We start from the raw sequence: 21335 nt of genomic DNA, 5'->3' as shown, positions 1-21335 counted from the left end.
TACAAACATCGAAATGGCAGGTATCGAGATAACCAATCAAGGAACTGAAAAGCAGCTACAATCGCTTAGTAGTGGAAAGGCTTCAGGATCAGCTGAGATACCTGTAAGATTCTATAAAGATTATGGAAAAGAACTTACTCCCCTTCTAGCAGTAATTTATCAGAGATCGCTTGAACAACGAAAGGTACCTAAAGACTGGAAAAAGAGCAGGTCATTACCATTTTTAAGAAAGGCTGTAAGACAATTCCACACGATTATAGACCTGTATCGTTGACGTCAATCTTGTTGTAGAACTATGGAACACGTTTTATGCTAAAAAATTATGACTTTTTGGAAAATGAACATCGCGCCTATAACCACTGCGCGCTATGCTTACTTGGCTGTGAAGAAGTTCTGCGTTTTGAGCACCACAGGAAGCAAATAGTCATGTGTTGTTTTCACAACGCCAGCAGATTGTCGTGCTCTGCACCCCACAGCATGAGAAGGAAGTACACGCAGAGGGAACCTGCTGCTACAAAGGATCCTTCGGTTGTTCAACTCACTGAGTCTGCCAACCATGCAAGGAAGCCCCGAGAAGACGAGCCGCAGCCTGTCCCCCATTTGTACGTGAAGTCCAAAGGCAGGTGGACAGTGCTGTTCGACATAATGATGAATTGCACCAAGAATGAAGTGGTCTATGAGTCTGTCTCGACAGACTCACTAATCTGCTTTTGGGCTGCAAACGTGGCTGACCACAGGGTGATCATGGTCGCAGTGGCCGACCACATTGTCGACACGCCGCCAGCGCGTGAGAAGGCACCTTCCACTGGAAGGAAGAAGATGACCAAGACACTCCTAAGGAGGTTACCTTGGTGCTGTGACGAGGCAGTGGTCCAGGAAGGGCTGCTGCAAGCCAGGTTTGGTAATGCAACCGCAAGGCTGCACAACCTGACCAACAAGAAAAGGGCGCTGCCCTATGCCGTGACCGTGCAAACGGCCGACGGCGAGCGCGACATCTTCGGCTTGCGGAAGTTGCTGGGCTTCCTGGTTACGACAGAAGTTCTCCCGACCGCCATGGAACCCCAGCCCCAGTGCTTCAGGTGCCAGGGCGAGGGCCCTGTCACGAAGTATTGCCGGCAAGCACGACAGCCGCATCTGTGACCACGGCAGTAATGTTCTGCCGACTTACGTCCAGTGTGGTGGCCCGCACGTTGCCACCTGGCACACCTGCCCGGCTTCCTCAAGCCGCAAGTGTGCCGAAGGAGGCGAGGCCGCACCAACGGAGAGGAAGAAGAGAAGACAACGACGGCAATGACGTAGGATGCAGACCAGCCCAGCCGAGCTGAGGGACAGCACAGAAGCAGCTCCACCTGCCGGGAGTGGGGTCGACCGCCTGGAGGCGCATGGTCGAGATGCAGCTCACGCCCCCAAGAAGAACTGTGGCCTTGAACTCGGCACCGCCATGAAGGGGGCCACTGAAACCCTCAAAGCCGTCATGGTGGCAGAGAGGGCTACCTTCGCAGCTGCTACAGCTGCAGAGAAGGAAGAGGCCTTGAGGCAACTGCGTGCAGTCTTTGCCCGAGGCCTCCATGCAGCAGAAGGGGTTTGAACCCCTGCGACCTCACAGAAGGACGTTCGTGTACCTGCCCCAGCAGCACTGCAGGTGAAAAGTGCAAAGATGACAACTGCCACCCCAGCAGTTTCGGCGGCAACGCCAACCGCCATGGGGGTGGCCCCCGCAAGGGACTGAGAAGCCAAAAAGGCAGCCATCATTGCACAAGCGTGAGCGAACGGTGTGCATTTCTCCGATGCTGATGCGATGCAGCTCACCGAGCAAGCAGAGGTGCTCGAGGCCCAGATGCGGCAGAGCTGCGCCATGCAGTAGCAGAGGACACCAAACGGCGGCCGGCTGCCACTGTTCAGCACCATCAGCACCAGCCTGATGAAGCTGTGCCAAGTCACTGATGACACGGCACAGTAGAGGGCATAATGGCGACACATGCGTTGGCACACTGAATTCCTTCGTTATAGGGATGAAGCCACTGCAGCAGGCCCAGCTGAAGCACCCAGACTGACCCAGCTATAACGAGCACACAGCAACACAGGTAACAATGCACGATACCTCACACTAACATTACCTCACCTTGCATGCACTGTCACAGCTAGCAAGCTGCTACTGCCCTTACTACCCGTCCTACTGTCACAGAGGTTTTTTCCCCTTGGCACTTGCCTTGGCGCTTTTTTTCCTCTGCCCTTACAACCGTTACCCTTCGATTGCTTTCATCCACTTTCTATCTCCTGATGGACCATGTAAATGAGTAATCTTACCCACACGCATGGATAACATCACAGCTCACATCCTGTGACTCCTGATTCAAAAACTAACATGTTATACGGAGGTGACAGTATAACTTCTGGTTTAGTCACCACGTTGGTGTGGGCGTGGAGGGGCCCCATCCTGTTTTTTTTAAAAAACCACAAACAGAGATCCTGCAAAACTCAGCTCGCTCTTCTCCTCCATGAGATCCAGATACCATATTCCTTGATTTCAGTAAGGTATTTGACACCACCCCACAATGCCATTTAATGAAAAAAATATGAACTTACGGAGTATTGGACCAGACCTGTGACTGGATTCAAGACTTTCTTGCAGATAGAACACAACCAGTCACTCTTAATGGAACTAAATCGACAGATGTAAAGGTAATATCCGGAATACCACAGGGAAGCATGATAGGACCGTTTCTGTTTAGAATATATATAAATGATGTAGTAGAAAGCATCAGATGCTCTTTAAGGCTATTTGCAGATGATGTAGTTGTCTATACCAAAGTACCAATGCCACAAGATAGTACGAATTTGCAGAACGACATGCAGAGAATTGTTGAATGGTACAGACCCTGAAAGTAAATAAATTTAACATACTGCACGTACATAGGAAAAGAATCCCCTACTGTACAGCTACACTGTTGATGACAAACTGTAGACAGTGTCTGCCATATATATCTATGCATAACTATCCAGAGCGTCCTTAAGTGGAATGACCATATAAAACAGATAATGGGAAAAGGAGACACCAGACTCAGATTCATCAGAAGAATCTTAAGGAAATGTATCTCAACCACAAAAGAAGTAGCTCATAAGGCACTTTTTTGCCTACTTCTTGAGTATTGTTCATCTATCTGGGATCCCTACCAGGTAGGACTGATAGAAGAGGCAGAGAAGAACCAATGAAGAGCGGCACTTTTTGTCACGGGATCGTTTAGCTGGCGAGAGAGCTTAACAGAGATGCTAAACAAACTACTGGCAGACATTACCAGAGAGGCGTTGTGCATAATGGAGAGATTTACTACTGAAATTCCAGGACAGCACTTTTCATGAGGAGTCAGACAACATATTACTTCCACCTCACATACATCTCACGTATTGACCACGAAATGAAAATTCGAGAAATTAAGAGCCAGTACAGAGGCTTACCAACAATCGTTCTTCCCATGCCCTATTCGCAAGTGGAACAGGGTTGGAAGGATCAGATAGTGGTACCGAAAGTATGCTCCGCCACACACCAGTAGGTGACTTGTGGAGTATGATGTAGATGTACATGAATGATACTCAGCTTGTCAAAGTTGAGCAGGGCTTATGGCTGGGCAGGAGAACTGAACCACTCTTCATTTCTAAGATCACTGCTACTTCTCCAACACTGCCTTCAAGGTGTTTAACAAAGAATAAGGGGTTGTGGCCAAACAGTAGTCCCTGTCAGTCCTAGAGCAAACTAAGTACGGGGGGAGTATTTCTCCCCTTGTCTCTTAGCCATACATTCCTCCCACTGTGTAGCCAGAGAAGGAAACGTTCTGGGGCAATCTCTCTTCACACTGTAAGAATCTTGTCTTTCAGAAGAGACTGTTGGTGCCATGTGCCCACCTGCAGGAGAAAGTGTAAAACACTTCAAATGCAAACAGTCCACCATGGTGCCGCCCAGAGTGAATGGAGGCTCTCCCAAAGGGTGCCAGCCAGCTTCAACAACAGCTAACAGATCAGTAATCTGTTGCCCTGGAGTGCCCCAGCCACGAATGCCATATACTCTTTGGCATGCATAGAGTTTCCAGCTCGGTCACCAATTGGGCGATTCTTCCATGGTCGGGGGGAGGGGGGGGGGGGGAGGCTATCACTCAGCAGGTACCTGGCGAACCCCCCCTCCGCCAAACACGGCAACGGAATGGCTGCAGTGTTGGGTTCTGGACCTTTTACCACTGCCAGATAGAAAGGCTGCAAAGATAGAAATGTGCAAAAGTGGAATACACATCACGTTGAGTGACCTTCCCTGCACAATCCGCACTTCTATTAAACTCTGGAAAAAGAATGGTAGGTCCAACCTAAGAATGGGTCCACGTAGGGAAGGGTGAAAAGTCTATTAAGTGCAGGAAGAAAAGACAAAAACATGAGTGTGCAAAGTCACAAACCAAATCCAAGCATGGTCAGCACCAAGAAGACTATCCAATGGAAAGACAGTGAGTAATAAGAACAGTAGCATGGGCTTGCAGCTCATAAAAGGAGGTAGTGCTGCAAGGGATGGGGTCCCAGGTTGGTCAAGCACATATTCGCAGAAGAGCTGTGAGCCCTTTGGGTGGAAGTGAGGGAGGAAATCAGCTTGCTTCCTGAAGGCGGAAACAGAGTAGATGACGACGATGATGACCCGACGATGACCACGCTGCTCAACTGTGCAGTCATCAGTGCCCATACTAAGTCCCAATTTTTACACAGTCCAAAGTAACCACTTTCACAAATGATGAGGACAACACAAACACTCAGCCCCGGGCAGAGAAAATACCCAACACAGCCAGGAATCGAGCCCAGGAAACAAGGTAGGCCTACTTGCTTCATCACTAACAACACATTTGCTGTAAGTGCCAGTCCCAACAGTTGCTTATTGCTTTTCCTTACAAGTAACAATTCATGTACTTAGGGCCAGATTTAGTCACTCAAAAATTCTGATTTTTCTAACTTTTACAAAAATTTCCCTTCAATATCACCACCTAAAGAGCATCAGAAGTTACACAATACATTTTAAGAGAGCTTTATATATTACGTACAATGTCATTTGCAAAAAATGAAGACAGCAATGGATCCATTTTACTTCCAGGACCGTGCAGCTTCAGATTTACTTATGCCACGTCTCAGTTAATTGTACATTAAGAATTTAAATAAAATTCATTTTGATCTGTTTTTGCCTGTACTTCTGAGACTGACCTGTATTCTTTCATATGTAAAGAGAGGATATTAAGAACTGATCTGATGACCTTATTTATCTCTTCAGTTAGCATCTTGCCGTCTATGACTGAATATATGGGTTACTTGATAAATACAAGACGATCATAGTGTTCAATGCAAAAGGACTGCCCTTTTGTGTAACAAAACTCGAGCCTATTTTATTTATACGTTATGAAGACATTACTGTAAAATGTACATGTTATCACATGATTTTCCAACCGAAGTTGCGAACAAGCGAATGGTAGCTCCGATATCTTTACAATTATGCAATGTTACAACATAACACTAATTGCAACAGCTCCGCTTTTAAATGTAGAAAGCACACATTTTCATGCATCGGTGTTACAAATAGTTTAGCTTTAGATTAAAATTTATCAGAGAACTTTATACCGAACTATTCAACGTGACCAACAGCACTTAATCTAAGTTATCTGCGTAATAATTACCTGTAAAAATTCTCTGAACCGCCAATAGCAACTAAACAGTATGAGTTAGTTAACTTGGAAAATACACCAACTTCATTATTATTTTCAAATTGCACGCGCACCGCCATAATTCTCAATGAAAAACGTCAACCCCCCCAAAACCCTGCAACAACACCACCTGTCCCTCGTCGGAACTTAGTATCTGCAACCGGAACACGAAGAGGTTTATACTCTCCATACCCATGTCACAAGTTGAGCAACAGTTTTAACAATGATTTGTAAAATAGGAAAACGTGTTGTAATCTCTTATTCTGTTACAGCTGTAGTCGAAACTTCAGGTTATGGAATTTATGCGATATTCAGACTTCACGTAACATTTTTTTCTTGCATTTCCATGAAGGGAAATACGTATTACGAAAGTGGGAAATTTTATGACCAGCGTATGTTTCCAAACCTGCTTGTTGCCTCTACATTCGAAATTGAGAACAGAAGGCTGGAGGTTAGTGTATGTATGTTGTACGTGTATTGTGATATTTAAGAGTTTATAGTTTATATAAAATGTTTGTTAAATTGAGCGGCAGTTTTGCATTCAAACTGTTTTAATCCACTATGGATACATCCATATGAGCATTTTTGTTCGGTGTTTTAGTGCCAGCACATGCCGCAGTTTACATAACTTTTTAGCTCAGTTAGATTGTTTCTTCGGTATTAGTACTTACAATAAGCTTCAGGACTTTAAACTGTATATTACTTCGATACAGTCTGCCGTAGCTTGCATGTTGTGTGGACTGAGTAAACAAATAACATTGGAGATATCAGCTGTGTCGTTACTGTATGTACTAACGTTTTGAGTTTGATATTGGCATTCGGAGTACTTCAGTTGATTTAAATACCCCATAGAAATAAAGAGAACATATTCTGGATAATGATTTTAAGCTGACTGCAAATCCTTCGGAAGCATTCATTTAATAAAGGTGGAAATGATATAGGAAGTTTCTAAGTAGTATAGCGTTTCGAAAGTAACAGTTCATGCGGTGTCTTTCAGATGACACGGTAGAATTTATTAAGGTGGCTTACATCTGTTTGATAGTATACATGTATGAACAAAATCGAGAGACGTGACTGCGTCAGCCGGCAGCTCGAAATTTCACGGTATTAGATAAGCTAAGACGTTCAAATTTGCAGTTTCTTCCTGCAGGGCTGTGGGATTGATATAATAGTTACAACACGATCTGAATTCTATTTCCATTTTGTCCACATTTACGAAGCAGGAGATGCCGATGGAAAGGGGGGGGGGGGGGCAGCTGTAATTACATTTGTGGTTCTTGTGTTAAACTGCTTGTCATTAGATTCATTTTAAGCTGGAAACACTTTTGTATTGAGAACTGATGTTTTTAATATTATCTATATTTAGTATATGTCCACATTTAATAACAACTTTTGGTTATTGATATTGTATTCCCATCAGTAATCATTGCAGTTTACATTAACTGTGTTGTGATTAAATGAGAGAGAATTGTTTTGTCAAAGCTACCAATACACACAAGAGCACTGTTTATCACCACAGATTGCCACATGTGTGTTTACGACAGAACAGTCCAGTGGTAGCATTGCGTTTCTTGTCATATATTTTTCAAACGAAATAAGTTTTTGATGGTTCTACATTGTTTCTACATCGTGTTGTGTACCTGTACTTTCCTGTGCTTGCATACAAGCAATTAATTAAGTTATGGGATTATTCTCATCCCATTCAAGGTGTGTGTGTGTGTGTGTGTGTGTGTGTGTGTGTGTGTGTGCGCTCTTTACTCTTTTTCTCCTTCTATGGATTTATATTGAAGTACACCAGGCCTTGCTTCTAGGCATTTCAGAATGGAAGTGTGGGGTGTCCTAAAGGTATGTGATGTGGCTGAGATTGACTGCCTTTGGTAACCTATTTGGGCACAGTCTACAAAAGAGTCCCACTACCAAAGTCATCTCTATTTTAGAACTGTTGTAATAGTACTGTATCAAATCTTCAACTTTTTCAGTGCTAATCATATTTTTCCTTGAAATTCCTATGATAGATTGCAGTGTTACACATGGAATATGTTGTTGCTCTTGGCTGTTTTATCTCTATGCTGTGACAAGAAGCTTTGAAGATTGTTGCAACCTTGCCATTTCTTGCCTGTCTTTGTTGTTGTGTAAGTTGGAGGATAATGAAACCTATGTAACTGTAGTGATGAGCTACTGGAAGGCAGCTCTGCTATCAATATTATTGGTATGTTGATCTGCACATGTAACTGTAACAATCTTTTCTTGTTGATGCTTACCTGGAAGAGTTGACAGACATGCCAAAATCTGAATATGTGAGTGCTGCATCAACTGCACACATTAGTTTGCAAGTGAATGTCTGTGCATTTAGTCATAGACAGTAAGGTTATCATTTGAAAGAAAACTCTATTTTTCCTACTGATCAAATAAACTCAAGCATTCCAGTCCTACAGGACATTAAAATCAGTGTTGAATAGAAGTTTCTGCAGAGTGTGATCACTTACTTGCAACCATGCCTTGACTCAGATTTACTCAGTCCTTTTACATTCCCTCATCAAATTTAACAGTGTTTTGCATATTATCATGACGTGACAAAATAAGGAACAATAGGGTTCTTGGGATGGCCAGGACAAAACTGTGACTGTCTCAGAGTAAATTTATGTGGATGAAATCTCCAACCTTTCTTGGTTTATCATGACAAAAGTTTTGCAGGAAATACTGACATCTATACTCAGAAAACACTGAAGAACGTGGCACAGGGTATGTCCCATTGTATCATTTATCAGGGATTTCTCTCATTCTACTCATGTATGGATCACAGGAAGAACAATTGCTTAAATGCCTCTGTGCATGCTGAAATTAACCTAATCTTGTCTTGGTAATCCCTTTGGAAGCGATACAGAGCTGGTTCTAATATATTCTTGGATTCATGACCTGAAATTGATCTAAAAATTTTCCATGTAGGTTTTCAGGGATAGTTTCTTTAAGTGTCTGCCAGTTCAGTTTATTCAGTATCCTCATGAAACTTCCATTGATCAACAAACCTGTGACCATTTATGCTGTCTTCCTTTGTATACATTCAATTTACCCTGTTAGTCTTATTTGCTTTGGCTCCCACATATGACCTCACTTTATTTAGGATAGGTCACATGCATGTTTTGTATGCAGTCTCATTAGCAAACTGATAGTGTATCCCTGGTATTCTACCAATGAACTACAGTCTACCACCTGATTTACCTATGGCTGAGACTATGTTATTGTTTCATTCCATATCTTTCCAAATTGTTACACATTGGGATTTGTATGAGTTGATCCATTTCAGCTGTGACTCAATATTATGCAGTGGAAACTCAAGATTGGAATATCAACAGTATTAGGAAAAAAAAGTTTGCTACACACCGTTAAGATGGTCCATTGAGTTGCAGACAGGCACAATGAAAAGACTGTTAAAAGTTTTGGCTTTTGGGCGACATTTCAGTCAGAGCTGCCAATGTTAGTGGTAATGTATGCACAGTTTTGGCTTTTGGGCGACATTTCAGTCAGTGCTGCCAATGTTAGTGGTAATGTATGAACAGGAAATCACAAAAACACTTTCCTGGGATACACCTGAACTACTCTTGTGTTGCTTTAGTATTTTATCCATCTTCAGCAACTGTAGTTGTATATATTGGAATAATCAGCAACCAGTTGCCCTTCTTCAGGAGGTTTTAACTGTTACATTCTTTGCAAGTGTCAAAAATAAGATGTGTGCAGCATATTGCTGTGATCATGTGGTTCATAGTGCGTGGTACAAAAATGGTATAAGGAAGCCAAACAACAAGTGCAGACTTTGTGCCAGAACTGGAGTCAGTTTTGTGGATCATTTCTGCTACCCTTCTTGTAGACAGGTGTGACCTCTGCTTTCTTCCATTTTGAGGGCATGGTATTTGGAGAGGGGTCAATTGTAGGCTAACTCAGCTGTGAATTCAGTATAGAATCTGATAGGTGTTCCATTGGGCTCTGAGGCTTCTTTGAAGTTTGACTACCTCAGCTGTTTCTCAATACCACTAACACTGACAGCTATTTCACTCTCCTTTTCAGTGGGGTCGGTCCATATAAAGAATGAATGAATGAATGAATGTGGTCCAGTGATGGTTGCATGACCATTTTTAAATAGTTTAATTATTTTTACATGTGATTGCCTTATATTAGAGAAGTTCAAAACATTTTTTTAATAATTTATCTTGAACCTTTATTGGATGGTAGCCATTTTTGTTTGCAAGTGCGTCACGAATTTTCAGTCTGGAGACATTAGCGAAAATTTGAAATCTCTGCACTGGTTTAAGTTACAACATTGCAATTGACATGATTGTTTTTAGAAAATTGTCGTCTACAACATTGTCTATCACACAAAATACCCTACATTCAAAAATAACCAGTCAAAATGACCTCCAAAGTTTGGTATCCAAATTTTCAAAAATCCAAGTTTTAGGCCCAAAAATAACAAACAAGGAGTGATTTATGACAGTGTATTTTTTTCGTATAGTTAGATATCATACGCTGCTAGCCTTATATAGAGCAAGAACACTTACAAATGTTTCCTTAATTTTTTATGAATTTTTGAAATTTGAAAATTTTCATTTTTTGTAAATATGAATTTGTAAGTCAGATTTTTGCGCAGTTTGTACACCTATATGGTAGCAATGTACCTTAAAAATTCTAACATTAATATCTGACTGTGAACAAAGATATTAATTTTTGAAAATGAGAAAATAATTCACATTACTCTACAACTGATCTTATGGCTGTTGCCCATTTAAATGCTTTATTGTTTCATTGTAATAAAATTTGTGACATATTTATTTAACACTATCACCCAATATTAATTTAGTTTATTTATTTTTAATAATGCAATATTAAACAGTAGGAGCTTACGCTTTTGTTCCTTGGTAATAAAAATGTCCATTTACGTTTAGGTTTATTGTCAATAAAGAAGTACATTATTGCTGGGTGTGGTATTGTAGAAGTACATTATTGCTGGGTGTGGCATTATTGTAGTCAGTCTGTTCTGAAACCCCTGTTACAGTGTATGTACATGCTTAATTGAGAGTGTAGAATGTGTTATGTGCTTTGTTCTGTGTGTAATTTGTAATTAATTTTGAGAGATTAACCGGAATGCAATAACATGGATGAACAGTACTCTGTTGGACAGATAGGAAGTGAAGTGTGTCACAAAACAGTTTACAGTTAAGTTTCAAAAAACTTGAAAAATGTCAATGACTTTGATGTAGTTAGGCAAACTTTGTTTAAATTTCAAGTAAGTTTTTCTGTAACATAAGTGTGTGAATATCATGAGAAGAAATATGTTCTGAAGTACAACCAAATTTTTGGAAGAAAGTGATCCACTTAAAGTTCAGAAGAAGCCTATTACTAAAGGTGTGAGGGAAATAACACTTGACACTTGAACATTTGTCCTTGTCATGTGTGAGTGAAACAGCTTCCCAAGTGAAACGTAATGTGATTCCTGGAAATTCCCTGTGCCCAAATGATTACTCAAAACTATTTGTTGTGAATCCAGAACCAGAATAATGTAACCTTGAAAATGACATCTATATTGCTAATGAGGAAGCTGTTTAGCATATTGGATTTTGCTTGTTCTAAGTTAACCTATCTCCTGCTTCAAAAATAATAAAATTAAGTAGCAGAAAAAGAAAAGCAACTTTTAAAAATAAGGTACAACAAATTTCAGACAGAACTAGAAAAGACTTGGAATCATGCTTTAATAGTACAGATACCAACATTATTTCTAAAGAAGAACGAAACCTACCACCAGCATCATCTGACACTGAATATTTGAACTTAATTGAGAAATTAAAAATTAAAAGTTCAGTGACATCTAAAGAGGAAAAAGTTAAAATTTTAAGTTTGCTTCCGGAAAGGCGGTCAGGAGAATAAATAGTTCATGAATTCAATGTTTCTCATCGTTTGGTTAAACTAACCTGAAAATTAGTGAAAGAGCAAGGCGTTCTTCCAGTTTGAGGAAAGAAGAAAGGAGTAGGTATAAGTGAAGAAGCAGTTAAAAAGATCCAGTAGTTTTTGAAGATGATGAAAACAGTAGAATGTGCCCAGGTTGCAAAGATAGCAAAAAAAGTTGTTATAAATGGAGTTAAAGTAACAAAGCAGAAACGACTAGTGCTGCCAAATTTAAATTAACTTTAGGTAACTTTCAAAAATTCTCATCCTGAATGCAAAATTGGAAGGTCAAAATTTTGTTGCCTCTGCCCCTAAGTGATATATTTTGGCTGGATCCTCAGGGGGACCCTCCATGTGTGTTTGTTTGTATCATCAAAATGTCAAACTGATGATTGTGGGTGCAAAACTCGGTGGTCTTAACTACAAAGAGTTGCTAGATTTAATGTTCTGTGATGCTAACAGTTATGACTGCATGATGAGTTTGTGTAGTAAATGCTGTGGTAAGGAAACCATTATTGAATTGTTTCATGAATGCGAGGAGGAAATGCCAGACAGTATTACCTTCAAACAGTGGGTCACAACTGACAGGGCAGAAATGATAACAGTGGTTAAATCTCAGGAAGAGTACTTGGAATCTTTAATTGTTAACTTACAAAAACTCAAAAGTCACCACTATGTTTCTAAAATCCAAAGTAAGTTTTTGAAGGACAAAAAAGCACAAATTTATGAAACTGAATGCCTAGTGCTAGCTGATTTTGCAGAAAATTTTACATTTGTGATTCAGGATGCAATACGAGGGTACCACTGGGTCAGTGACCAGGCAACAGTGCATCCATTTACTCTGTACTTTAAAAATGAGAAAGATGAAGTTTGCAGTTCTTAAATTTGCATTCTAAGTGACTGCTTGGAGCACAACACTTAGGCTGTATGTGTGTTTCAAAAGTATATAATAAATTACATAAAAGAAAGTTTTCCCAAGGTTGAGAAGCTGAGATATTGTTCAGATGGAAGTGGTGGTCAGTATAAGAACAAAAAGAATTTTTCAAATCTGTGCAGCCACAAAGCAGACTTTGGGTTGGAGGCTGAATGGCACTTTTGCATCTTTGCCATGGTAAAAATGCATGCAATGGAGCAGGAGGTACAACAAAATGTGAAGTAAGTAAAGCCAGCCTACAAAGACCAACCACAGACCAAATTCTCACAGCACAGGATGTATGTCTTTTGCTAGGATAATATTGAAGGCATTACCTATTTTCTGATCAAGAAAGAAGTGGTTCTGCATATGAAAACAACACTTCAAACCAGATTTGAAAACTGGAACAAGGCATTTCCACAAATTCCTCGGCATTGCAGAAAACTTAACAAATTTTGGATACCATTGAAAAATGTTTTAAGGATACTTCAGTGCTTGAACTTACCACAGCAACTGGGAGGTCTTATTCTATATCACAGAAGCTTTCTGAAGAAATATGTGTTCTTAACATTCACCACCAGGTTTAGGAACAGTCACATCTCGAAGAATGTTAATTGAAAATATTTATTTTAAGTATGTCAAAATAATATAAATGTTAATTTCAGTGATGTTTCCAATTTTTGTATATAATTCAGTACCTTACTTCAATAATAATTGATTATATCACTCCAATATCACATATAAACAGACACACAGCCATAAGATTAGTTGTAGAGTAATGTGAATTATCTCCTCATTTTCAAAAATTCATATCTTTGTTCACAGTAAGATATCAGTGTTCAAATTTTTACAGCACATTGTTATCATATAGGTGTACAAACTATGCAAAAATCACATTCTTATATTCAGTCTCACCTGAGGTAAATAACCCAAACTTTACAAAAAAATGAAAATTTTCAAATTTCAAAAATTCATAAAAAATTAAGGAAACATTTGTAAGTGTTCTTGATTGATATGAGGCCAGTAGTGTACGATATCTAACCACAGGGAAAAAAATAGACTGTTATAAATCACTCCTTGTTTTTTATTTTTGGGCCTAAAAAGTGGATTTTGAAAATTTGGATACCAAATTTTGGAGGTCATTTTGACTGGTTATTTTTGATTTTAGGGTGTTTTGTGTAATAGACAGTGTTGTAGAGGACACTTTTCTAAAAACAATCTTGTCAATTGCAATGTTGCAACTTAACCCAGTGAAGAGATATTCATATTTTTGCTAACGTCTCTAAACTGAAACATGGTCGCGCGATTACAAAGGAAAATGGCTGCCATTCACTAAAGGTGAAAGGTAAAAAAAATTTTAAAAACTGTTTTCAGCTTCTCTAATATAGGGTAATCACATATAAAAAAATTAAAATATTTAAAAATGGTCAAGCAACCAACTTAATTTTTTATTTGACCACTTCATTTGGATTGACCCAGTGGTACAGGTATTAAATTGGGGAATAGTTCTCTGTTTTCCTTTGTAGAAAGACATTTGAAGGTTAAGTTAAGCCTCTCTACATCTGATTCGCTGCCTTCCGTTTCAGTTCCTGCCTCATCTGTGAGTGACAGGCCATGAACAGCATTCACAACCAACCATAATTCGTTGTGGTTTTATGAAATACCTGTTTACAAAATTCCAGTGATACTTCTTTACAAAAGTATCAGTTGACTAGTCTGCTTTTTCTTTGTACCCCATTACCATTTCTGCATTTCTCATATTTTGTGACTCCCTCCAAGCATTCATTAAAATCTCTTACAGAAAAAGTGACACACACAACTCCTATTATCTGTGTATGTAGGTTATCACATCATGTGTATTGTCCCAGCTTCAGGACAGCTTTAAGAACAAGGCAAAGTTAATCAGAAGAGGATTGTCTAGTTCAGATACCAGGAGAAGGATTAGTATGCCACTCTGTGCTTCGTGGGTTATGTTGAGTTCCTCTTCCATAAATGGTGGCCTCATTCGCAGGTCTTTAATTGTTTCCCATCTTCTGATGCATGATCCAGTCACACAACTCATGCCTGTATACTTGTGCCCAAAGTCCCCAGTGTGGAATGGATTTACTATATTCACACAAAATAGAATGAAATCCCGAAATACTGTTCCTTCCATCTTCCAGTTCTATGGAGAATTATTGCTAAGAGATTTCTTCAAAGATGACTGAGATGTTGTTTACACTGTTTCTTCATTGTTTCTCTTCTGTAGAGAATTATCACTAAGAGATACCTTCAATGATGATGACTTAGCTGTTGTTTCTAATCTTGCAGCATTCTTAGTTTGTTGAGCGAAGAGTTTTGCACTATGATGTGTGCATAAACCACATCTGATGGAAAGTGTAGCATAAACTGTTGCTAGTGCCCTAGTAAGTTAGTTTTTATACATTTTGTATGCAGATCAGTTTTGAAATAGATATTAGCAGCACAGAGTGCATGTAAAGCACAATTATTCAAGACACTGTCCATTGTCATTCATGTTTTCGATACTGTCTAGCTCTGTGTAGTTTGACATGTTTGTAGTATTGCAGATCCTTGTGTAGAAGTCATCAAATATTAAAAATGATCCATTGTGTTTGAGAAATTACACTTCTGCTTGTTTATAGTAGAGTTGAATCTTGAAATTCAAAACAATATTAAAAGTTTGTTAATCACTGAAACAAATTAATTGATTTGCTTTTGTTCTTAATTTTACAGGTGGTTTTATTTTTCACTCTTACGTTAAAACGGAGGGGACCAACATGCCTGTCAGAAAAACTGCAACAAAACGGAAAAGCACAGCCAGGATTATTACTGCTGGCCTTCCCACTAAAACTTCAAGGAAGTCACGCTGTAAGTAGCGAAACTTATTTCCAGTTTTTATCTTTCCTTTCTACCATGCCTCCCCCCCCCCCCCCCCCAAATCCCTCCCCTTTGAAACAGCTCTCTATTAAGGAGCAGCATAAAATGAACATTTTTCTTTTGAAGTTAAAGTGTGATGTTGTAAAGAGAAATTTATTTTAAAATCTGTTCTTCTTCCTGTGATATGATTATGTTGAAATATACATAGTTGCCTTTATTGTATGGAAAATAAATGTAAAGTTGTTGTTTTATGGTTGTGTTTGCATGTAAAAAATGCATATTTTAAAAATCTGATTTCTACACAGCACCTAATCTTATTTACTCCACCTGAGATCTAAGTCTTTATAGTTAGTCTAGAAACTATTTTCTATTACATAATCAAAATACCATGAGTATTGATGAAAAGTTCTCAAATTTGTAGCTTTTTAGATGGGACAAAGATACCAAGAGTAGAAAGGTTAGTCAAGGATCCACAGTGTCAGATATTAAGAAAAACATCTGTATGGAATTATATTACAAGGGTCTGGTTGAAAAGTTTTGTTAACTGAAGATAAAATTTTAAAGCAGTTTTTCCTGAGATCATTTGGATCAGTCCATGCATCCAGTTTTGGATCCCTCTCAAACTTTTAACTCCAGTCACTCATTGCCAGAGCCAGCCAGTTGTATAGAACTGAAAATTCCCTCGGATGTGGATGTAGATATCTTTATATAATACATAGTATTCATGTATCAAACCATGGAAATACCCACCTACATGATCCCCAAAATGCACAAACCCGACAATCCTGGATGCCCCACTGCAGCTGGTTATTGCGCCCCCACTGAAAGAATTTCGGCCTTCATTGACCAACCTCTCCAATAAATTGCCCATAATTTAGCTTCCCACAGCAAAGACATCAGTCACTTCCTTCACCAACTCTTCACCATCCCCCCTCTTTTACCTCCTGGTTCACTACTTTTCATAGTTGATGCCACCTCCCTATACACCAACATCCCTCATGCCCATGGTCTTACTGCTGCTGAACACTTCTTTTCTCAACATCCGTCAGACTCCAAACCCACTACCTTGTTCCTCATACATTTTACTCTCTTTATCCTAATACATAACTGCTTCTCATTTGAAGGAAAGGTGTGTAAACAAATATGCGGCACAGCCATGGGCACTTGCATGGCATCCTGCTATGCCAAGCTTTTTATAGGCCATCTATAAGAGACCTTCCTAGCCTCCCATAACACCAAAACCCTAGTCTGGTTCAGGTTCATTGATGATATCATCATGACCTGGACTCACAGCCAAGTTACCATGTCTTCATTCCTTCATAACCGCAACATCTTCTCTTTCATCTCCTTCACATGGTCCTCCTCAACCCAGCGTGCCACCTTCCCAGATGTTGATCAGCCTCCCAGATGTTGACCAGCCTCCTCTGATGGCTCTATCCGCACCTCTGCCCACATTAAACCCACCAACAGTAGCTGCATTTTGACAGCTATCACCCCTTTCACACCAAAAATCCCTCCCATACAGCCTGGCCACCCAAGGACAGTGTATCTGCAGTGACAAGAATTCCCTTGTTCAGTATGCTGAGGGTCTCACCAACACCTTCACAGACAGGCACTATCCCCTGAACCTAGTCCGCAAACAGATTCCCGTGCCATTTCCCCTCACACCCCCAATCCTCCCACCATCCCCTAGAACCAACCACAAAGGAGTGTCCCCATCTTCACCCAGTACCACCTCAGACTGGAACAACTGAACCACATCCTTCGCTAGGGCTTTGATTACCTATCGTCATGCCCTGCGATGAGGAACATCCTATCCAAGATTCTTCCCACCCCTCCTAAAATGGCGTTCTGTCAGCCACCCAACCTCCACATCATCCTAGTCCATCCCTATGCCAGTCCCAACCCCTCGACACAAAGATCATATACCTGTGGAAGACCCACATTAGAGACCTGCCCAATCCACACAACCAGCACTTCCCATTCCAGTTACAGGTTTATTTTACTCCATCAGGAGCAGGGCCACTTGTGAAAGCAGCCATGTCATTTACCAGGTCTGCTGCAATCATTGCACAGCTTTTTATATCGGTATGACTACCAACCAGCTGTCCAATAGGATGAATGGCCTCCGCCAAACTGTACCCAAGAGCAAAGTAGACCACCCTGTGGTACAACATGCAGATGAGCATAACAGACTTGGTTTCAGTGGCTCCTTCACTACCCAAGCTATCTGGATCTCCACCACCAGCTTTTTGAACTGTGATTATGAGAGTTAGCCTTACAACACATTCTCCGCTCCTGTAATTATACTGGCCTCAACCTACAGTAACATACTGTCTGCACACCCTCCACCCAACAGTTTCCAACCCCCCTCTGTCCTATCATCTCCTCCCCATTCTCATCTCCACCCTGTTTATTTGCAGCCCTCTGCCAACGCATTTGCCCATCTTTCCCTACTCCTCTCCTTTTTTTCCCCACTCCCCTGCCCCACAACTTCTTGACGCTGTGCCTGTTGGTGGTCTACTCCCTGCACACTCCACCAGACAGCATTCTTCTCTCCCCCCCACTTGTACTGTACTATCCCTTCCTCTTCCCCACCCCTCCATATTGCTGCTTTCATCCCATGTGATAGTTGTATTCTGGCACAAGATGCTGGAGATTGTGTGTGTGTGTGTGTGTGTGTGTGTGTGTGTGTGTGTGTGTGTGTTTGTTTGTTTGTTTTACTGATGAAGTCTGTGGCTGAAAGCTTTATGCAAGTGTCTTTTAATTGTGCCTGTCAGCAACTTGATGTGTCTTCTTTACAGTAAGTAGCAATCTGTCTTTTCCTACATTGTTAGTATTTGTGTATGTAATTTTTGAAAGGGTTATGTCGTGTCCCCTCCCCTTGTATTTGTTGTAGTTAATGTGCAATGTATAATCATCATACATATTAAAATGTACATCAGAGATCTGTTTTTACATAAGAGATCTGTTCTCTTTTCAAAAATTACATTGTAGTTTTAGTTGTAGTGAAAAATGTGTCCTATATGGAGTGAAGAGACCTTAGGCTAAGCTGTAGATTAGTCTGTCACAATAACAATGATTCTGAGGGGAACCACTATCACACTGGAGCCCTTGATTGCTGTTTTTAGCAGTATGATCGGTTTCATATAAATTAACGCTAGTGTTTACTTCGGTAGACATGCACTTTCAGGATGTGGTGAAGTTGGCAGTACTGCTGTTCTAGCAGTGTCATCAGTCAGCACTATTTTTCGGTAATGAAACTTGTAGTGATAGCTGCCTCAGCCATGTAGCCTAAAGTCAAGGTTAAGTTGGAAGGTTTAGTTGCAGGCAGAAACAATCAAAAAACTGCAAAACATTTAAGCTTTCCAATGAAATTCTTCTTTGGAAATCACACACACACACACACACACACACACACACACACACACACACACACACACACACACAAGCACACTCATTCACACTGCCACAGCTTGCACACACGTGGCCTCTCTCTGGTTGTTACATTTTGGAAAACTCAAATGGTTAGCAGCCTATTCATTGTACCTGTGTACAACTCAGTGACTCCTCTGTGGTGATTAGCAATCTAGCCTTCTCATATTAATCATCATCATTGACTCAACAGCCCCTTGCGAGCCTTGGCCTTACATGGAAGATTATTTTATTTGTCTATGTTTAGTACTGAGGTCCTCAGATTCTGAATGCCAAGTTTTCTTATGTCCTCTCTGACACCTTCCCCCCACCTCCCTCCTCATTCCTTGTGGCACTCACTGAATATTTTCTTAATCATTCTGTTGTTTGCTCTCAGTATATGTTCTGTCCAGTCCAGCCTGTTAATATTAATGTAGCTTACAATGTCTGGTTCCATTATGTAGCCTGCATAATTTGTAGTTGAATCTCCTCCTTCAGATACCATTTTCTTTCACTAGACCAAGAATTTCTCTGAGGCTCTTTCTTTCAAGTATGTCATGTTGCTTTTAATCAAATTTTGTTTATATCCATATCTTGAAATCTTCTGTTACCACTGGCCCCACTAAAACTTCATAGTTACAATTTCCATAAAAGCACTGTGAGACAAAGTTGGCATTGGATGCACTTAAACACTCTGAAATGTTTTGACCACAATTTTATGATTCGAATAAGCAGTTTATGCCTGCTTATCATAAATAAATATTGACCAGATAACATGTATTAATTTCGATGAGTTTTTACTTACTCTTAATAATGATATTAAGAATTTGCCTTTGAGAATGACATAATGTCGAAATGTGTGAAGTTTATTGGAGCAATAAAATTGTGGTAAAGACATTTGAAAGCATTTAAGTGAAATTTATACATCATAACTTTAGTTTTACTGAACAGCATTTAGATTTCAGACGTTTCTTGGGCCCATATTAGCACTTGTTAGCAGACAATATTTTTTTCTGACTTTAAGACCTGGCATTGTTCTTACAGTCTACTTCTGATTCAAGGCAAGTGAAACTACACATGAAACCAATCTTGTGTAAACCAATTTCTGTGGATGGAGGCTCATTAAGATAATCTTTTTTAATTACAGGCATATACTTAGATTTCCATTCATTAACATATAGCTTAATCTTTCTAGTGGCCCTTTCAAGACAAACCTTCTTCTTGCAGTAGCATCAGTATCATCTGCATGTGGCAGTACTTGAAATGATTTGTATGGAATAGTCCCCATTATATTGATGCCCACATTTTTTATTATCTTTTCCAAGTCTGTGTTAAATAGGACAGACAATATCTCCCTGCATTACTTCAGTTTTTGTTGTAACAGCACTTGATAGCATAGTCTGTGTTTTAACTTGAGTGCAGGTGTTTTCCGTACTAGTGTAAGGCTCTCAATTTAATAGATATCTGCAACTCTTCCATTGCTATATACAGTTCACTTCTGTCAGTACTGATGCAGGTTGATCTGAAATCTATGAAGAGGTGGTGTATCAATCCCAATTTCTTAAATTTTTCTACTATTTGCTCCATTGTGAAGATCTGATCATCAGTAGATCTTCCTTGACGAAATCCACATTGATAGTCACCGACAGAATTTTCAGTACAGTGTGCAAGCCTATTAAAGAGGATATTGGAGAATACTTTATATGCTGTAGGTAATAGGCAAGTTCTCTCATAGTTAAAGCACACCATGATGTCACCTTATTTGTGTACTGGACATAAGATACCTGTCCTCCAGTCATCACGGATACCTCCATCTGTCCAAGTTGTAATTACAAGCTTTTGGAACTGCTTGCTAAGTTCCTTTTCTGTATTTTTATTGAGTTCTCTTGAACTAGATCCATTCCTGGAGCCTTATTATTCTTCAGCTTCTTGATGGCTACCTCCATTTCCTCAGCAGTTAGTTTTGGTTCCTCTGTTTCTGAGTTCCCTGTATTTACAGAGGGCATCTTTGGTTCTTAGCAAAATCGTCATTTAGCAATTCGTCAAAGTGTTGAGTCCACCTTAACACGTTGCTTCACCTCTGCTCAAAATTTAGGCATCTGTATATCTAAATAAATTTGTCATAGACTGGAAATCCATTTGCCTGTTCTTTTAAGTGTTGATAAAAAGCTCTCATCTTATTCATCCTTTCAGCTGTTCCATTTCTCCAGTTCTTTCATTTCATGCGACCTCCCTCCACTCCCTGCCGCCTTTGTTTTTGTGTGCCTCCTTCTTTCTCTTCTTGCTGTTCTGTAATTGTCTACAGATCTTCAGATATGATTTACCTGTTGCATTCTCTATTTCAGGCTTAATTTTTGATTGCTGTTAAATGTATACTTCACTAAACCAGCCATTGTGTATGGTCTGATTTACTCTTCCTAAACCTTTGGTAGTGGCTTCTGTAAGGATGTCTTTCAGGTTCCTTCGTATTTTCTCAA

General features: G+C 40.0%; 2 protein-coding genes across 7 annotated transcripts in view; one reads left to right on the top strand and one right to left on the bottom strand.

Moving 5' to 3' along the window:
- The window catches only part of LOC126162893 (eukaryotic translation initiation factor 6), a 61787-nt gene extending 55824 nt beyond the window's left edge, over nucleotides 1-5963 (bottom strand). Inside the window, exon 1 of one of the 2 annotated variants that reach the window (XM_049919698.1) lies at nucleotides 5694-5963. In XM_049919698.1, coding sequence (XP_049775655.1) covers nucleotides 5694-5800 — 107 coding nt within the window. In that variant the 5' untranslated portion in view covers nucleotides 5801-5963. Of the gene's footprint in view, nucleotides 1-5226; nucleotides 5452-5693 lie in introns of those variants that run through there. The other variant, XM_049919699.1, reaches the window with a different exon arrangement.
- Nucleotides 5964-6041: 78 nt separating this feature from the next.
- The window catches only part of LOC126162890 (regulator of chromosome condensation), a 117382-nt gene continuing 102088 nt past the window's right edge, over nucleotides 6042-21335 (top strand). Inside the window, exons 1-2 of one of the 5 annotated variants that reach the window (XM_049919690.1) lie at nucleotides 6042-6171; nucleotides 15301-15435. In XM_049919690.1, the coding sequence (XP_049775647.1) occupies nucleotides 15345-15435 (91 nt within the window). In that variant the 5' untranslated portion in view covers nucleotides 6042-6171; nucleotides 15301-15344. Of the gene's footprint in view, nucleotides 6189-13886; nucleotides 13913-15300; nucleotides 15436-21335 lie in introns of those variants that run through there. The other 4 variants (XM_049919691.1, XM_049919692.1, XM_049919693.1 and 1 more) reach the window with 4 other exon arrangements.

Source organism: Schistocerca cancellata, chromosome 2 (genome assembly GCF_023864275.1).
Source record: "Schistocerca cancellata isolate TAMUIC-IGC-003103 chromosome 2, iqSchCanc2.1, whole genome shotgun sequence".
NCBI lineage: Eukaryota > Metazoa > Arthropoda > Insecta > Orthoptera > Acrididae > Schistocerca > Schistocerca cancellata.
Note: the sequence above shows the minus strand (reverse complement) of the source record. Positions and strands in the feature narration are given on the sequence as shown.